General features: G+C 46.7%; 1 protein-coding gene across 3 annotated transcripts in view; it reads right to left on the bottom strand.

The window, feature by feature from the left end:
* The window catches only part of KLHL7 (kelch like family member 7), a 63,409-nt gene extending 61,768 nt beyond the window's left edge, over positions 1-1,641 (bottom strand). The window contains exon 1 of one of the 3 annotated variants that reach the window (XM_062178220.1): positions 1,327-1,641. In XM_062178220.1, the coding sequence (XP_062034204.1) occupies positions 1,327-1,446 (120 nt within the window). In that variant the 5' untranslated portion in view covers positions 1,447-1,641. The remainder of the gene's footprint in view (positions 1-1,326) is intronic. The other 2 variants (XM_062178218.1, XM_062178219.1) reach the window with 2 other exon arrangements.
* Between the last annotated feature and the right edge of the window lie 15,909 nt (positions 1,642-17,550).

Here is a 17,550-nt window from a genome sequence, read left to right as displayed (position 1 = left end):
AAGGAGAGTAAGGCAAATTAAGGTCAGTTAAGCCCTGAGGGAGATCCCTGTTTACCATGTATCCATTTTCCCTTTGCTACTCAGTAACAGAAACCCGAGTTTCCAGCAACTGTAACTCAGTAACCACATTTCTGTTTGAACAGTAAACAAACATGTTAATACAAAAAGAAGCCAAAGAAATACATGTGGATCCATTTTCAAATGCAGATAGCTAAATGTACAATCTCAGCCCCCTCCCCCTCTTAAGTAAACATTTGATTTTTGCAGCTCTCCAAGTAAGGATGAGGCCATGCTTTACAATAATCTCATCCCGGCATGAAAACACAGCTACAAGGGGGAGTGATGGGAACCATCAGGAGCCCTCAACAAGACCTAGCACCGGGCAGCTGCGTCGGACTACCATTACAGGCCGACGCTGGCTAAATGCACCCGCAATTACGAGTCAGTGGGGCTGCAAACACAATCAGATGTACATGCAAGCCCGCCACCGGGACAGCAGAGCAACGAGCCTAAGTTACACAACACAACGCAGTCAGACTTCAGGGCTCCTCCAGCACAAAGGCCCGGAGCCGTGCGAACGCAGTTCCGCAGACATCTACTGCCAGTGAACAAAGGAAGACTCGATGCCCGCGGCCAGCGTTTGCTTCAAGCAGCCAGACGTTAACATCGTCACAAAACCCTTCGATGCCTCGCCCGCAGGATCACTCTGACAAGCCCACAACTCACGCCTCCGCTTTGTCCCCCTCGGACAACAGAACCTTAGCATTCCCACAGACCTCCCTGGAGGTGGCTTTGTCCACCAGGCAAAGCTTGCAGAATCGAGAAGGAACCATCTGGGCTCGCGGCTATGCGACACATCACGGAATGAACAAACACGCGCCACCTCTCCGGGCTGCCTTCTCCAGCGTTCCATCAACCCACCTTTCGCCTCCGCGCCGCAGAGCCCACGAAGGGGGCCCCTCTTAACAACAAGGGCGTCCACCAGCTCCACCTGGGCAAGGCAGGCAGGCGGGCGGGCGGGGGTCCCGGGCAGGCGCCGACCCCGCGGCCAGCGATCTTCCCGCTTCCCCTGGGCTGAGGGTCCTCGGGCTGGGTCGCGCCGGTGCCAGCCCTCGCGACCCCTCAAACAGCCCGGCCGGCGCCGTTACACAACCAGCGCCCCCCCTCCAGGGTCCGCCGGCGAGGAGCTCTTCTTGGGCCCCCAACCCCCGCACCAATAGCAAAAGCGGCCGGCGCGCGAGGAGCGAGGCGGAGACGGCCGGGGGTCGCGGCCCGCAGGGACCCTCCCCTCCTGGCGACCGCCCGTCACTCCCACGGAGGCGGTACCTGCTTCCGCATGTTATTCATGACGCCCATGAAGCCCGCCAACAGTTTAGCTTCCTCTCGCGCCGCCAGTTTCTTCTCCGTCTTCTTCTTGCTGCTCTTCTCCACCCCGGAGGCTGCCATGGTCCCTCAGAGCGGGTCACGCCCCAGAGCTCGTCAGGCAGGGCCCGCGAGGAGGGGGCGGCGTCACTCTCTCCCGGCTCGCGGCAGGCAGCACTGCGGCCGCGGCGACGCCGGCTCCGTCTCGGTAGCGTGACGAGGCCCGAAGCCCTCTCAGAAACAAGAGGGAGGAGCCCGGGCCGGCTCCGCGGCTTCCCGGGCAGGCACCCGAGCCTAGCCCAGGAGTCTGCGCACTTCGCTGTGTGTGAGGTGGGGGGGGAAGGGGGCGGAGCACTATAAAGGGGGCAAGGGGCGGGGTCTAGTGCGTCACAGCTGCGCGACGCTCGGAGCCGCGCGCCCCGGCGCACCTGGGCCTCGGAGATGTTGACAGCCCGCCGGTGCTGGGTGGATTTTTCCCTGGAGCTGGGCCGAGGTTGCACGTGCTCCTCCGTCTGTCCGAGACGGATAGGTTTTTTGGATTTAGATGACGTGGTTGTCACACAGAAGCGCCTCCCATCAGTGTCGGCTGCGTGGGAACAGGGTGGTGCTTTTTTTCCGCTGCAGTATCAGAGCCTGGCCTATGGGAGAAGCGCAATAAATAGTTGTTCAATTGTGAAAGGATGTCCCCTGCTGCAGACTGACGGCTTGTTAGACGGAGCGCAGGGTGCGCCAGCTTGGTGCTGGCGAAGCGAGAGCCTGCAGTCCCGTAGGTGTCCCCTTGGCGCGCGCTGGGGTCAGTGTCAGCTCCAGAACTCTCTCCAGTCAGGCTTCTGAGGAAGGCGGGACTTGCTCTTGGAAGTTAGTTTGGTAACTTGCTGTCAGCGGAGATGGCTGGACTGTCGTGGTGGGCCAATAAGTGTGGAGCAGACAAAAGCCCTCATGCGTAACGTGCGCTGGCTACAGATTTGTATCAGCGCCCGTCAACACGTGGGTGATAGGTGCACAGGAGCCCAACTTTGCGCAGTATTTGTGTTAGAAGAGAGGTGGCGAGGTTTCAAGGTGTCAGGCATCCAGGAGACCGCATAGACTCGTCTCCAGACGGATGAGAGCACCCAGTTAGACTGCGATAAGCAAGGTTACGGAGTTTAATAGAATGCACCTGACAGGCCAGGCCGGCGTCTTAGCAAAGAACTGGAAGCTGAGAGCCAAGTTTCATTTAGACCGGGGCTTGTAAGGGTGTGGGGTCCAGGTCTTCCTGCCATTTCTCCTCCCCTCCCTGCCCCCACTCTCTTCCCCTAGACAGAGTGTTTCCCTGAGTGTGGAATTGTTGACTTTCCTCCCAGGATTTTGTTATCAGACTGGATATCCTGGTGGGCGCTGGGTAAAGATTCTCCAGGGGTGCATTTCTTTGGAGAGAAAGACGGACCACCTATGAAGTTGGTGGGCACAGGCAGGACTTTGTAGTGTAAAATACTGCATTCCTTCGAAGTCATGTTTCCCAGGCTAATTCTTTTCTGCAAGTGCTTTGTTTTCTTACTTAAGGTTTCTAAAGTATAGTTATATACAGGGTTATTTGAACTTGTATGTTACTTTGTATTCTGAAAACTTTATATATCCCCTTCATTTTCTACCTGGGTCTATTAGGATTATAGGGAAGCATGTTTTATGTAAAATAATTTACACTATTGAAGGGTTATACTTTCTTTTTATTTAAGATTCATTTAATTACTTGAAAGGCAGAGTCACAGAGAAAGAGGGAGAGACAGAGTGAGAGAGAGATCTTTCATCCGCTGGTTCACTCCCCAAATGGCTGCAATGGCTGGGGCTGGGCCAGGCAGAAGCCAGGAGCCCAGAGTTCCATCTGGGTCTCCCATGTGGCCCACTTTTTAATTCTATCAATTATTATTTGCAGACACTAATCTTATTTATGTAATCCCTTTGACACTAATCCTATCTTTTTGATCAATTATGAACTTAAGCTGAACACTTTAACAAGTAAGATGGCATTGGTACACGCTACCTTGATGGGATTGAATTGGAATCCCCTGGCGTGTTTTTAGCTCTACCATTAAGGGTAAGTCCGAGTGAGCATGTGCTGAACTGTACATCCCCTCCTTCTCTTATTTCCACTCTTATATTTAACCTGGATCACTTTTCAGTTAATTTTAAATGCCTAAGAATAATTGTGTGTTAATTAAAGGGTTCAACCAATGGTATTAAGTAGAACAAAAAAATACTAAAAGGAATAAAGTAGTAACTTGTTCCTGGACAGTCAGGACAAGGGCCGATCAAGACATTGTTTCTCATAGTGTCCATTTCACTTCTACAGGTTTCCTTTTAATTGCTTGGTTAGTTGTCACCAATCAGGGAGAACATATGATATTTGTCCCTTTGGGACTGGCTTATTTCACTTAGCATGATGTTTTCCAGAATCCTCCATTTTGTTGCAAATGACTGGATTTCTTTTTTCTTTTCTTTCTTTCTTTCTTTTTTTCTTTTTTTTTTTTTTTTACTGCTGCATACTATTCTATAGAGTACAGATCCCATAATTTCTTTATCCAGTCTTCTGTTGATGGGCATTTAGGTTGCTTCCATGTTTTAGCTATTGTGAGTTGAGCTGCAATAAACATTGAGGTGCAGACAGCTCTTTTATTTGCCAATTTAATTTTCTTTGGGTGAATTCCAAGGAGTGGGATGGCTGGGTTTTATGGTATGGCTATATTCAGGTTTCTGAGCAATCTCCAAACTGACTTCCTTAATGGCTTTACCAGTTTGCATTCCCACCAACAGTGGGTTAGTGTCCCTTTTTCCCCACATCCTCGCCAGCATCTGTTGTTGGTAGATTTCTGTATGTAAGCCATTCTCACCGGGGTGAGGTGAAACCTCATTGTGGTTTTGATTTGCATTTCCCTGATGGCTAGTGATCCTGAACATTTTTCCATGTGCCTGTTGGCTATTTGGATTTCCTCTTTTGAAAAATGTCTATTTAGGTCCTTGAACCATCTCTTAAGTGGGTTGTTTGTTTTGTTGTTGCACAGTTTCTTAATCTCTTTGTAGATTCTGCTTATTAATCCTTTATCGGTAGCGTAATTTGCAAATTTTTTTCCCATTCTGTCGATTGCCTCTTCACTTTCCTGACTTTCTTTTGCAGCACAGAAACTTCTCAATTTGATGTAAACCCAGTTATTAATTTTGGTTTTGACTGCCTGTGCCTCTGGGGTCTTTTCCAAGAAGTCTTTGCCTGTGCCTATATCTTGCAGGGTTTCTCAATGTTCTCTAATAATTTGATGGTGTTGGGTCATAGATTTAGATCTTTAATCCATGTTGAGTGGATTTTTGTGTAAGGTGTAAGGTAGCCAGCTACCCCACTTTTGACCCAACTTCATGCTAACTCCTGGGAGGCAAGCAGATAATTGTTCAGATATTTGGATCCTGGCCACTCCCATGGGAAACTGGGCTAAGTTCTAGGCTCCTGGCTTGGGCCTGGCTCCAGCCCTGGGTGTTGCAGGCATTTGGGGAGAGAACCAACAGATAGAAGATCTCTCTCTCTCTCTCTTTCTCTCTCTCTCTTTTTTTTCCCCTCTTTCTCTCTCTCTCTGCCTTTTTTTTTTTTTTTTTGACAGGTAGAATTAGATAGAGACAGAGAGAAAGGTCTTCCTTTCGTTGGTTCAGCCCCCAAATGGGTGCCACCGGGGGTGCTGGTGCCGCAGGTGGAGGATTAGCCTAGTGAGCCACAGTGCCCACCTCTCTCTGCCTTTCAAACAAAATGAAAATAAATAAGTAAAAACTTTTAAAAAGAGAAACCATAGGGATTATATAGCACAGAGGTTAAGCATGAGGCTTTGCCTGGATGCACAGTCCAGTACCCTAACTTTATGGTTGTGCAGCTTCCGGCAAGTTACTTCTCTTTTGCTTCAGTTTTCTTGTCTATAAAAATAGAATTGTGCAACATGCAGGTGTTATAAGGCTTGGAGAAATGGTAAGGGTGGTGATGCCAGCACAGAACACTCAATATTGTGGCTGGTTTTGTGGTACAGCAGATTAAGCTGCTGCTTGTGATACTGGCATCTCTTATCAGAGCGCTGATTGACGTTCTGGTTGCTCTGCTTCCAAACAGGCTTCCTCTAATGTGCCTGGGAAGGCAGTAGATGACAGCTCAAGTTGTTGGGCTACCGTGTGGAGACCTGGAGGAGTTCTTGGCTCCTGGCTTCAGCCTGGCCAAGCCTTGGCTATTGTAGTCATTTGGGGAGTGAACCAGTAGATGGGAAGATTCTCTCTCTCTCTGTCACTCTTTCAAATAAATTAATTGAATGAATTAACAACACCAACAAAAACAGAATTGAAAATCTATCTCTTGAAAAGTTCATAATAAAAGAGTTCTATTACTGTGTTAGTAATATTAACTATACTATTTTTTTTAAAAGATTTGTTTTATTTATTTGAAACACAGAGTTACAGAGAGAAGTAGAGACAGAGATGTCCCCCATCCACTGGTTCACTCCCCAGATGGCCGCAGTGGCTGGAGCTGTGCTGATCCAAAGCCAGGAGCCAGGAGCTTCTTCCGGGTCTCCCATTCTGGTGCAGGGGCCCAAGGACTTGGGCCATGTTCTGCTGCTTTCCCAGGCCATAGCAGAGAGCTAGATGGGAAAAGGAGCAGCCGGGACTAGAACTGGCACCCATATGGGATGCCAGCACCTCAGGCCAGGGCTTTAACCCTCTGCGCCACAGTGCTGGCTCCAACTATCACTATTTAATCTAGCATTTGCCAAATGTGTCCTTCAGAATATTAGTCCATGGATTAAACCTTGTCTCCTCACTATCTACCCCCTGGATTGGTTCTCTGGGAATACATCTGTAGGAAGACAGGTCCCTGGATGGTCTTGGTCAAACTTTATCCCTTCCATCTTGTAGTTCTCAGAATAGCTGCCAAATGTGGAGCTGGCACTGTGGAGCAGCGGGTTAATGCCCTGGTCTGAAGTGCCGGCTTCCCATATGGGCACCGGTTCGAGACCCAGCTGCTCTGCTTCCGATCCAGCTCTCTGCTATGGCCTGGGAAAGCAGTGGAAGGTGGCCCAAGTCCTTGGGCACCTGCACCCATGTGGGAGACCCAGAGGAGGCTCCTGGCTCCTGGCTTTGGATTGGTGCAGCTCCAGCCGTTGCAGCCAACTGGGGAGTGAACCATTGGATGGAAGACCTCTCTCTCTTTGCCTTTCTTCTCTCTGTGTAACTCTGACTTTCAAATAAATAAATCTTTAAAAAAAAAAAAAAGGAATAGCTGCCAAATGCAACATCTTGATAGAGGAAAATGATGATGTTCAGAACAGTCTGGGTTGTGTCCTCATTCCTCCAAAATAGGATGTACTGCAATGCTTGGTCTCCACCTTCCCAGTGGTACCTAGGTATAAAATCCCAGATAGTCTCTCAGATGCAGTGGGATGTGAAGCAAGTGCAGGCATGACTCCATTGGCCTAGGAAGCCTTCCTAGACCTTGAAGGACTGGCTCCTCATGGGCCCATTGCTTCTATTGATTCTTGCTGTCTACCTGTGAGCAATAAATCTGCTTTGCCTGAATTGTGTGAGTGGTATGTCTCACTGAACCACTAGTGCAGTGAGGGAGAACCTTGGCAACAACTTTGGAAAATATGTAAAGCATGCCCTTCTTGGAGAAAATTCAAAAATATACTTGGATATTACGTGTTTGGAGAAGATTTTCTGTACCCACTGCTTGGACCTGGACAAGTTTGCTGTGGTCCCCATTTTTCAGGAGTTAGTCACTCCTCTTTCCACTTACAAGATGAGCACTTAAAACTTGTGTCTATTCTCTGGGGCTTTTCCTCTAACTGCCTCAGCTTACTCAAGGATGAGTACCTGAGCCAAAGAAAGATAATCAATAAGCTAGGGCTGAGAGCATCAACTTCTCTGGACACAGGATAGATAAATATTGGTGAGCTCGCTTGTAGCTATTCTCCTGGGAGTAGATATAAAAAGCCCAGTCAGCCATCTTCGGGCCATGTGTGTAGATGAGCAGAGAAAGCCAGTCTGCAAGGAGGGAGGGAGGGAGCAGGAGGAAAAAGGGAAAGAGAGAGAGAGAGAGAGAGAAAGAGAAAGACGAGATGAGATATAATAGAAAGCAGAAACCTAGAGTGCAGTGAGAGGAAAGACCAGGTAGTGTACACATGGTAGGGGTTGAGGGAAGGTGGAGATTACTGTGAAGGTAATTAAGCTTAAAATTCAGGGTCTCAGGATGGATGTTAGGCATAGCAGCTGGGATTTCCATGTTCTATATCAGAGTGTCTGGGTTTGAGTCCTGGCTTTGCTCTCAATCCCAGCTTCTTGATAATGCGAACTCTCAGAGGCATTGTGTTATGGTTAGAGTAGCTGGGCCCCTGCAACCTATATGGGAAACCCAGATGGAGTTCTGGGCTTCTGGCTTCCTCCTGGCTTACTGTTGTGGGCATTTGGGGCTAACCCAGTGAATGGAAGCACAACCTTGCTCTCTCTTTAACAGATAAGATACTTTTAAAAAAAATTTTTTTTTCTTTATTTATTTGAAAGAGTTACACACAGAGAGAAGAAGAAGCAGAGAGAGAGAGGTCTTCTATCCGCTGGTTCACTCCCCAGTTGGCTGCAGTGGTCGGACCTGCTCTTATCCGAAGCCAGGAGGCAGGAGCTTCTTGTGGGTCTCCCATGTGGGTGCAGGGGCCCAAGGACTTGGGCAATCTGCTGCTGCTTTCCCAGCAGAGAGCTGGATCAGAAGTGGAGCAGCTAATACTTGAACTGGCACCCATATGGGATGTCAGCACTGCAGGTGGCAACTTTACACACTACACAGTGCTTGCCCCAAGATATGTTTTTAAGGAATATCTGAGTCTGTAGCTTAAACGAGCCACGTCTAATGCATTCACATGGTCATCTGGATTTGTAAAAATAGCACAAGTAAGATATTTTAACCACAGTAGATTCATTTGTTGCCTTATTATACACTGATTGCCTCCTTATCATACTTATTTTAATGTTGAGTGGTATCGAAGTGGCACAAATTTAATTGAGAATAAGTCTTGTTGGTAGTTAGTAAGATATATTTTTGTAGATCACCATTACTTTCGTATACTTAAGCTGTTTTCAGTCCTTCTAATGTGGGAATGGTGTCCAGGAATAGTCTCTAGGCACACTGTACTATCCCTGTCTTGTAAAATGCAAAGACACAGGACCAGAGATCTTATTATGGTATTTCTTATGGGGCTCAGCACTGCAAGTATACACACATACATACAGTATACCAGTATGGAAGAAAGTAAGTTTGCCTGGGCAAATTAGAAGTTGGTCTGTGGAGAATTCTTTTAATCATCATATATGTAGAATTGTAAGCAGATGATTTGGTGCTCATAGACTTTTAGTAAAAAATGAAAGAATATATTGGTATACATATATTTAATAATATAGCATCTGGATTATAAGTGTGACCTCAGCTTTCAGAATGGCAGTGCACCTTCACCAACAAGAACACCAGGAAATTGTTAAAATCAGTTTTTTTTTTCCCCATAATGTTAGAAATTAAGGAGTCTTGCTGCAATCCAAGAAGTATTAATTCAAGAAAATGGCTGACTCTCAATAAGAACAATTGAGACTTGTGATGCTTTGACTTTCCCTAATCTCTTTACCTCCTCAGGTTAGCCTTGCAACTACGGTAGCTGTGAAAACCACCAGCCTAGCAGCCATTTGATAAGGCATCAGGGTAAAGAGCACTCTTCAGGCCCCAGCCCCAGCCCCAGCCCCAGCCCCAGAGAACTGTATTTGACTAGTCTGGAAGTTTGTTAAAAAGATGCAGTCCCAGGGCTTGTCTTTATTTGACCTGACTCAGAGCATGCTTCGTGCAAACATTCCAGCCAGCAGGGAGTTTGACAAAAACAGTAAGCGGCAGCTGTTTAATATTGTAGCTGACGGAGGCAGTATTCCCAGCTGGGGCTAGCAAAAGGCTGACCTAAACACTTAAGAGGAAAACTTGGGTGTGTTGGAGTTCTCTGGAGACCTAGAAACAATAGAATAGATACACACAACACCTAAGAGGGGATTTCTCATGATAATTGGCTCACACAATTATAGAGCCCTGAGAAGTGTTTTGATGCGTTATCTGTAGGGTGTGGGACAAGGGAATCTGGTATTGTCATTCATTTTGAGAATCAGGGGGAGACAAAGGTGCATCTTTCAGTCTGAGGCCTTCATTCTGAGACCTGGAGGGCTGTTGGTATAAGTCACAGAGCAGAGAGGTCTGACAGTCTATAGAGTTCTGGTGCCAAGGGCAGGAGAAGATGCATGTCGTAGCTCCAGAAAGCAGTGTGAGTTTGCCCTTCGTCTGCCTTTTTGTTCTGTTGGGGCCCTCAGCTCATTGGATGATGCCCACCATATTGGTGAAGGTAGATCTTTGCTCAGTCTAGGGATTCAAATGCTTATCTCGGCCAGCGCCGTGGCTCAACAGGCTAATCCTCCGCCTTGCGGTGCTGGCACACTGGGGTCTAGTCCTGGTCGGGGCGCCGGATTCTGTCCCGGTTGCCCCTCTTCCAGGCCAGCTCTCTGCTATGGCCCAGGAAGGCAGTGGAGGATGGCCCAAGTCCTTGGGCCCTGCACCCTCATGGGAGACCAGGAGAAGCACCTGGCTCCTGGCTTCGGATCAGCGCGATGCACTGGCCGCGCTGGCCACTGGAGGGTGAACCAATGGCAAAGGAAGACCTTTCTCTCTGTCTCTCTCTCTCTCTCACTGTCCACTCTGCCTGTCAAAACAAAACAAAACAACAAAAAAAAACCAAAAAACAAAAAACAAATGTTTATCTCTTCTGGAGACACCCTCCTAGATACAGCCAGAAACACTGTTTCACCAACCATCTGAGTACTTCCTAACCATGTCAGCTTTCAGCTTGCCACCTAAAGTCAACCATTGTACCAGGTAATGAGATGTCTTCAGGGAACTTTGGAAATGATGCTGTTTGTCTGGGAATCCAGAAGGCCATGCGTAAGTGCAGGTCTAGGCACAGGCCCTGAATAAGCCTGAGAAGGCCTTAAACTCTCACTTGAGGGTCCATGTAAGCAACAAGCAACAGGTAAGGCAGAGTTGTAAGCTCCCTGCTGGAGCATTGAAAGTGTGGCCTGACACACACATAGAGCTCTTTGGTAGCTTGGGAGAATTATTGATTTAAGGCATTTAAGGAAATTGTCCAAACATCAGCTGATGATCAGTAAGCCAGCTGAACAAAGACTAAAGTGATCACATGTGGCAAAGAATAGTCTGGGAAAATACTGAGCTAGCATCAATGATAACAAAAATAAATAACAAAACTTTGGGAAGGGCTGACGCCATGGCTCAATAGGCTAATCCTCCGCCTGCGGCGCCAGCACACCGGGTTCTAGTCCCGGTTGGGGCGCTGGATTCTGTCCCGGTTGCCCCTCTTCCAGGCCAGCTCTCTGCTGTGGCCCAGGAGTGCAGTGGAGGATGGCCCAAGTGCTTGGGCCCTGCACCCGCTTGGGAGACCAGGAGAAGCACCTGGCTCCTGGCTTCGGATCAGCACAGTGTGCTGGCTGCTGTGGCCATTGGAGGGTGAAACAACGGTAAAAGGAAGACCTTTCTCTCTCTGTCTTGCTCTCTCACTGTCCACGCTGTCAAAAATTAAAAAAAAAAAAAAAAAAAAAAAAAACTTTGGAAAGGTGGGTTAATTTGATTTTCAGAGTTGACATGTTATATTTTTGAAAATGGTTAGTTTTTGACAAAAAAAATTACTATACCCAAGAAAGAGGAAAGCGTGACCCCCAAACAGGAAAAATAGAGACAATTGGGGCCAGCGCTGTGGTGTAGTGAGGAAGGCCGCTGCCTGCAGTGCTGGCATTCCATATGGGCACCAGTTCGAGTCCCAGCTGCTCCACTTTAATCCAGCTCTCTGCTGTGGCCTGGGAAAGCAGCAGAAGATGACCCAAGTCCTGGGGCCCCTGCACCCACATCAGAGACCTGGAAGAGGCTCCTGGTTCCTGGCTTTGGATCGGTGCTGTTCCGGCTGTTGCGGCCATCTGGAGAGTGAACTAGTAGATGGAAGACCTTTCTCTCTCTCTCTCTTTCTCTCTCTCTCTCTACCTCTCTACCTCTCCTTCTCTCTCTTTGTAACTCTGACTTTCAAATAAATAAATAAATCTTTAAAAAGAGAGAGAGAGATAGTTAATAGCAACTGTTCGTGGAGGAAGCCCAGACACTGGACTTACTAGAAAAAGACTTCAAATGACCTATCATAAATATGTTCAAATAATTAAAGGAGGCCGGTGCCGCGGCTCACTTGGCTAATCCTCTGCCTACGGCGCCGGCACCCTGGGTTCTAGTCCTGGTTGGGGCGCCGGATTCTGTCCTGGTTGTTCCTCTCCCAGTCCAGCTCTCTGCTGTGGCCCAGGAAGGCAGTGGAGGATGGCCCAAGTGCTTGGGCCCTGCACCTGCATGGGAGACCAGAAGGAAGCACCTGGCTCCTGGCTTCAGCCATTTGGCGGGTGAACCAACAGAAGGAAGACCTTTCTCTCTCTCTCTCTCTCACACTGTCTAACTCTGCCTGTCAAAAAAAAAAAAAAATTAAAGGAGATAATGTCTTAAAAAATGAAGGGAAAATGTGAGAATGATGTCTCATCACATAGAGAATATCCATAAAGAGATACATTTAGAAAAAAAACCAAATAAATATTCTGAATTTGAAAAGTACAAAAACTAAAGTGAACAGTTAACTAGAGGAACACAGTAGGAAATTTGAACTGGTAGAAGATCACTGAGATGATCGACCCTAAGAACAAACTAAAACAGAATGAAGAGAAGTCAACCAAGCCTCAGGCATGAGATGCCATCAAGCGTGCAGACACACATGACGAGAGCTCCAGCAGAGGAGAGAGAAAGAAACAGAATATTTGTTAAATAAGGGCCCCGAATTTGCACATCCGAGTAGCTCAGTGAGCAAAGAGGGTACTCTCAAAGAAATCTGCATCTAGGCAGACACAGGTATTGAGAGGCAAATAAAAAATCCTGAAAGCAGCAAGAGAAAAAGCACTCATCATATACAAAGAATAGGATTAACATGTTTTTCATCAGAAACCATGGAGACAAGAAGACAAGTAGGATGATATAGAAAGTGCTAGAAGAGAGGATGGTGTGGGGCTAACCACATCCACTATTGCAGAGCCTGGCTTGAGTCCAGCCTCCTGGATGGCAACAGATGATGGCTGAAGTAGTTGGGGCCCTGAGCCTCCTGTGGGAGATGCAGATGGAGTTCCAGGCTCCTGGTTTGGACCTGGCCCAGCCCTGGCTGTTGTGGGCATTTGGGGAAGAGTAAACCTGCAGATGGAAGATTTCCCTCCTCCCTCCCTCCCTTCCTCCCTCTCTTTCTCTATCTCTCTTTCTGTCTCTCTCATTCCTTTTCAACTAACATGAAAACAAATAGATAAATGATTTTAAAAGTACTCGAAGAAAAAGACTTGTTAACCAATGATTCTATATCCAGCAAAACTATCCTTCAAAAAATGAAGGAAAAATTAAGACCTCCCCAGATGTATTAGTCAGCTTTTTGTTACTACAGTGAAATACTTGATGTAGGCTACTTATGAAGGAAAGAGCTTTTTGGATCCTAGTTCATCAAGGTTAGGTCTTGCATCTGCTAAAAAAAAAGCTTTTGGGTGCTGGCAGAGCCCTGAGGCAGCTCCGAGCATCCCACAGCAAGAGAGAGCATGTGTATTTGTCTGTATCTTCTCTTCTAAAGCCAGCATGATTCAATCATAGGGGCCTTACCCCAACAAGCTAATCCAACCTAATCACCTCCCAAATGTCCCACCTCTAAACACTGTAACTGGATCAAGTCGTCACCCTCTTGACATCATTAATTTATGACCTTGGCAGTTAAACTTCTGCATAACTTTGGGAGCCAAATCATTTTCGTCTTTCTTTCTCTCTCTCTCTCTCTCTCTCTTTCTTTCTTTCTTTCTTTCTTTCTTTCTTTCTTTCTTTCTTTCTTTCTTTTTTACATTTTGACAGGCAGAGTGGACAGTGAGAGAGAGAGACAGAGAGAAAGGTCTTCCTTTGCCATTGGTTCACCCTCTAATGGCTGTTGCGGCCAGCACACTGCGGCCAGCACACTGCGCTGTTCCGAAGGCAGGAGCCAGGTGCTTATCCTGGTCTCCCATGGGGTACAGGGCCCAAGCACTTGGGCCATCCTCCACTGCACTCCCGGGCCACAGCAGAGAGCTGGCCTGGAAGAGGGGCAACCGGGACAGAATCCGGCACCCCGACCGGGACTAGAACCTGGTGTGCTGGTGCCGCAATAGCCTAGTGAGCATGGTGCCGGTCCCAAATCATTTTCAAAGTGTAACTCTACGTAGACAGATCTGTCAAACCTGCCCTATGAGAGATAAAAAAGGAAGTCCTTAAATTTGACATAAAAGAACACTACACACTAACTAGATCCACATGAAAAAGCATACATAAATATAAAATATAGGATAAATATATTTCAGTTTATATCTCTTTTTTCCTTCAATTTGATTAAAAAACACTTTGTGAAGCAGTAATTATGAAGTTGCGTTAGTAGACTTGTAATGTATAAGCAATTTATTTAACAACAGTTGTACAAACTGGAAGGGGAAATGAGGCTATACTAGAGCAAAGGTCTTCCTTTTCCGTTGGTTCACCCCCCAGTGGCTGCTGTGGCCGGCGCACCATGCTGATCTGAAGCCAGGAGCCAGGTGCCTCCTCCTGGTATCCCATGTGGGTGCAGGGCCCAAGGACTTGGGCCATCCTCCACTGCACTCCCAGGCCACAGCAGAGAGCTGGACAGGAAGAGGAGCAACTGGGGCAGAACCTGGCGCCCCGACTGGGACTAGAACCCAAGGTGCTGGCGCCGCAGGCAGAGAATTAGCCTATTGAGCCATGGCGCCAGCCTGAACTGGCTTGTTTTAAGTTAGACAATTCAACCATAATAGTTGGAGACTTCAACACTCCACTTCCAAAAGTGGATAGAACAACTAGTCAGAAAATCAATAGGGGTATAGAAAACTTGAAAAATACTTGCAAACCAACTAGACAGAAAAGACATTCATGGAACACTCCACCCAACAAAAGGATATACATTTTTCTCAGAAACACATGGAACATTCTCCAGTTTAGACCATTTATTGGTCTTTGAAACGAGTCTCAGATTTGAAAGGATCAGCATCATGCGAAGTTTGTTCACCAACTATAGTGGGATGAGTTTTGATATCAAAAGCAGAAGGAATATTTGGGTCATTCACAAATGTAGAAATTAAAAAACACCCTACTAAATTCCCAATGGGAAAAGGAAGAACCCAAAGACAAATTAGAAAATACTTTGAAATGAATCAAAATGAACACACATCATACCCAACTGAGTGTATTGGGAGCTTGACAGCTCTGAACACCTATATTTAAATAAAGAACAGGGACAGGCGTTTGGTGCAGTGGTTAAGAAACTGCTTGGGACACTCACATGCTATATCAGAGTCCTGGCTCTGCTGATGACTCCGGCCACCTGCTAATGTGTGTCCTGGGAGGCAGTGGTGATGGTTTAGATAGGCCCCTGGGATTGAGTTCAGGGCTCCTGACTTAGGCCCAGTCCAGCCCTAACTCCTAACTGTTGCAGGCATTTGGAAAGTAAACTAGCATATGGGAGATCTCTCTCTCTCTCTCTCTCTCTCTCTCTCTCTCTCTCTCTCTCTCTCTCTCTCTCTATATATATATATATATATATCTGTGGCTCTTTCTTTTTTTTTTTTTACTTTTTTTTTTTTTTTGACAGGCAGAGTGGATAGTGAGACAGAGAGAAAGGTCTTCCTTTTTGCCGTTGGTTCACCCTCCAATGGCCGCTGCGGCCGGCGCATCTCGCTGATCCCAAGCCAGGAGCCAGGTGCTTCTCCTGGTCTCCCATGGGGTGCAGGGCCCAAGCACTTGGGCCATCCTCCATTGCCTTCCCGGGCCATAGCAGAGAGCTGGCCTGGAAGAGGGGCAACCGGGATAGAATCCGGCGCCCCGACCGGGACTAGAACCCAGTGTGCCGGCGCCGCAAGGCGGAGGATTAGCCTGTTAAGCCACGGTGCCGGCCTATCTGTGGCTCTTTCAAGTAGATGAAAAAATTAAACATTTAAAAAAGGACTAGAAGTTCAAAGAATAAATGGTACTTTGTCAAATGGATAGATCTTAAAAAGGTATTTAAGTATAAATAAATGGTAAACCATTATATTGTTCAGAGATTGATACAGAGGTAGTAAAATTATTTTTTAAAAAGAAAGTGATTGATAAGCAGCAAATTAGGATAATGATTAGCTGTTTGAGAGAGGGAGAGGGATAAATTTTTAGAAGAGTTCCTTTGAGGCTTCGACAGTATTGGCAACTGTGTTATTTTTGTCTTGTTTTTCTGAAGCATGATGCTAGGTTCATAGGTATTTATTAGGAATTTTTGTGTGCCTGAGACATTGATTTATATTATATTTAATATATTTACATAAAATTTATTGAATTTGTGTTTATATTACATTTATTAAATTTAAATTTTGATTTATATAAAAAAAGCCCAAACAATTAGAAAAAAAGTGGGAGTAATGAGAGGCTGGCCTTGTGGCGTAGCCGGTTAGCCTGCTGTCGCAATGCTGGCATCCTGTATGCCCGCCAGTTCACACCCCGGCTGCTCCACTTTGGATCCAGCTCCCTGCTAATGCTTCTAGGGAAGCAGTGGAGGATGGCCCAAGTGCTTGGGCTCCTGCACCCAACTGGGAGACCCGTAAGAGGCTCCTTGTTCCTGGCTTCAGCCCTACCCAACCCCTGGTGTTTTGGTCATTTGGAGAGTGAACCAGTGGATGGGAGATAGCTCTCTCTGCCTTGCAAATGAATAATAAAAAAAAAAGTGTTCCAGTTGGTTTGGTTTGAGTTTGTGTATATCATGGTTTTATCAATCTACATGATCAATCTACATGATCCAGTACTTATTTCCTGCCTCCTTTTTCCTCTTATCAAAGCTCACATTTTCCCAACCTACACATATGCTCTGTCAGAAATGATTTTTTATATTATTTGATTGTTCATAAAATATTTGCATGTTTGCTATTGCTTACAACGTTTTACACATATTTCCCTTTAAAGAAAAGGACTATCATCCCAGCAAGGCTAAGCACTGTTTTCAAAGCCACAGTGGCTACTGCTGAGCAGGGCTGGAGCTCACCTGAAGTTCAGGTCACCAGAACACTGCTGTTTCCTCCTGCCAGGTGCTATGGCTCCCATCGAAAGCGTTCTTTATGGGGGTAGGGAGGAGGAACATGTCTGTCTACTCTTGCTCGCCCAGCCAAAATATGTTATTCCATTCCCAGACATCTACTCCTTTTTTTAAATGATCAAAATAGCTCCTCTCCCAGGAAGGGGCATGACTAATCTGACAGGGCCTTGTAGTCACTGGGCCCTCTGCTCCTAGAGGGGAGTGTCACTGTGCCTTTAAACATCAGCTCCCACTCTCAGCCACTCTCTTTGATTTCCTAATTCAACAGAATCGTAAGATGCCCTGGCAGGGCCTGGAGCTGTTGGGCAGGGCCATTGGTGCCTCTTCCAGACTGTAACTGGATATGTGAGTCAGTGAGCTCTGACCCTCTGATACTCACACAGCCGTTTCTGGTTTCGGAGGGGCTGGCAGGGGAAGGGTTTTTCCATTCTTATCTGGCTCCACCAGGGCCCTGTGGGAGGGCATGGTAAGTGCTGGCCCAGCTGTGCACACAATGACATTTTCTCCCCTTGGACTCTTGCTCCTCGTGTATATATAGCCCTGATAGTTGGTGACCTCGGTGGGGATGTGGTTCCTGTAAAGGGTTTTCAGGGCTCTGCTCTGAGTCTCTAACGTTATTTGGCACCCAAATCAACACATACCAACTCAGCAATACTTACCTTCTAGGTGAAAGCAAATGATTACTACTCCCCCATACTCTGGGGTGACAGAAAATGAACATTCTCTTATTCTTCAGAAACCAAGGGTAATATATATTGTCTTCTACTATATCCGTGTCACTGCTTTTCCAGCTTATTTCACCTGTTTCCACACTTCTATCATGTGGAACAGTCCAACAATGACTCCAATAAAAGGCAAAAGAAGTTTGATGTGACTCAAAAGAATAACTTGGATAGGAATTAGT

This window comes from Lepus europaeus, chromosome 20, assembly GCF_033115175.1.
Source record: "Lepus europaeus isolate LE1 chromosome 20, mLepTim1.pri, whole genome shotgun sequence".
Taxonomy (NCBI): domain Eukaryota; kingdom Metazoa; phylum Chordata; class Mammalia; order Lagomorpha; family Leporidae; genus Lepus; species Lepus europaeus.
This window is presented reverse-complemented; position numbering and strand designations above follow the sequence as displayed.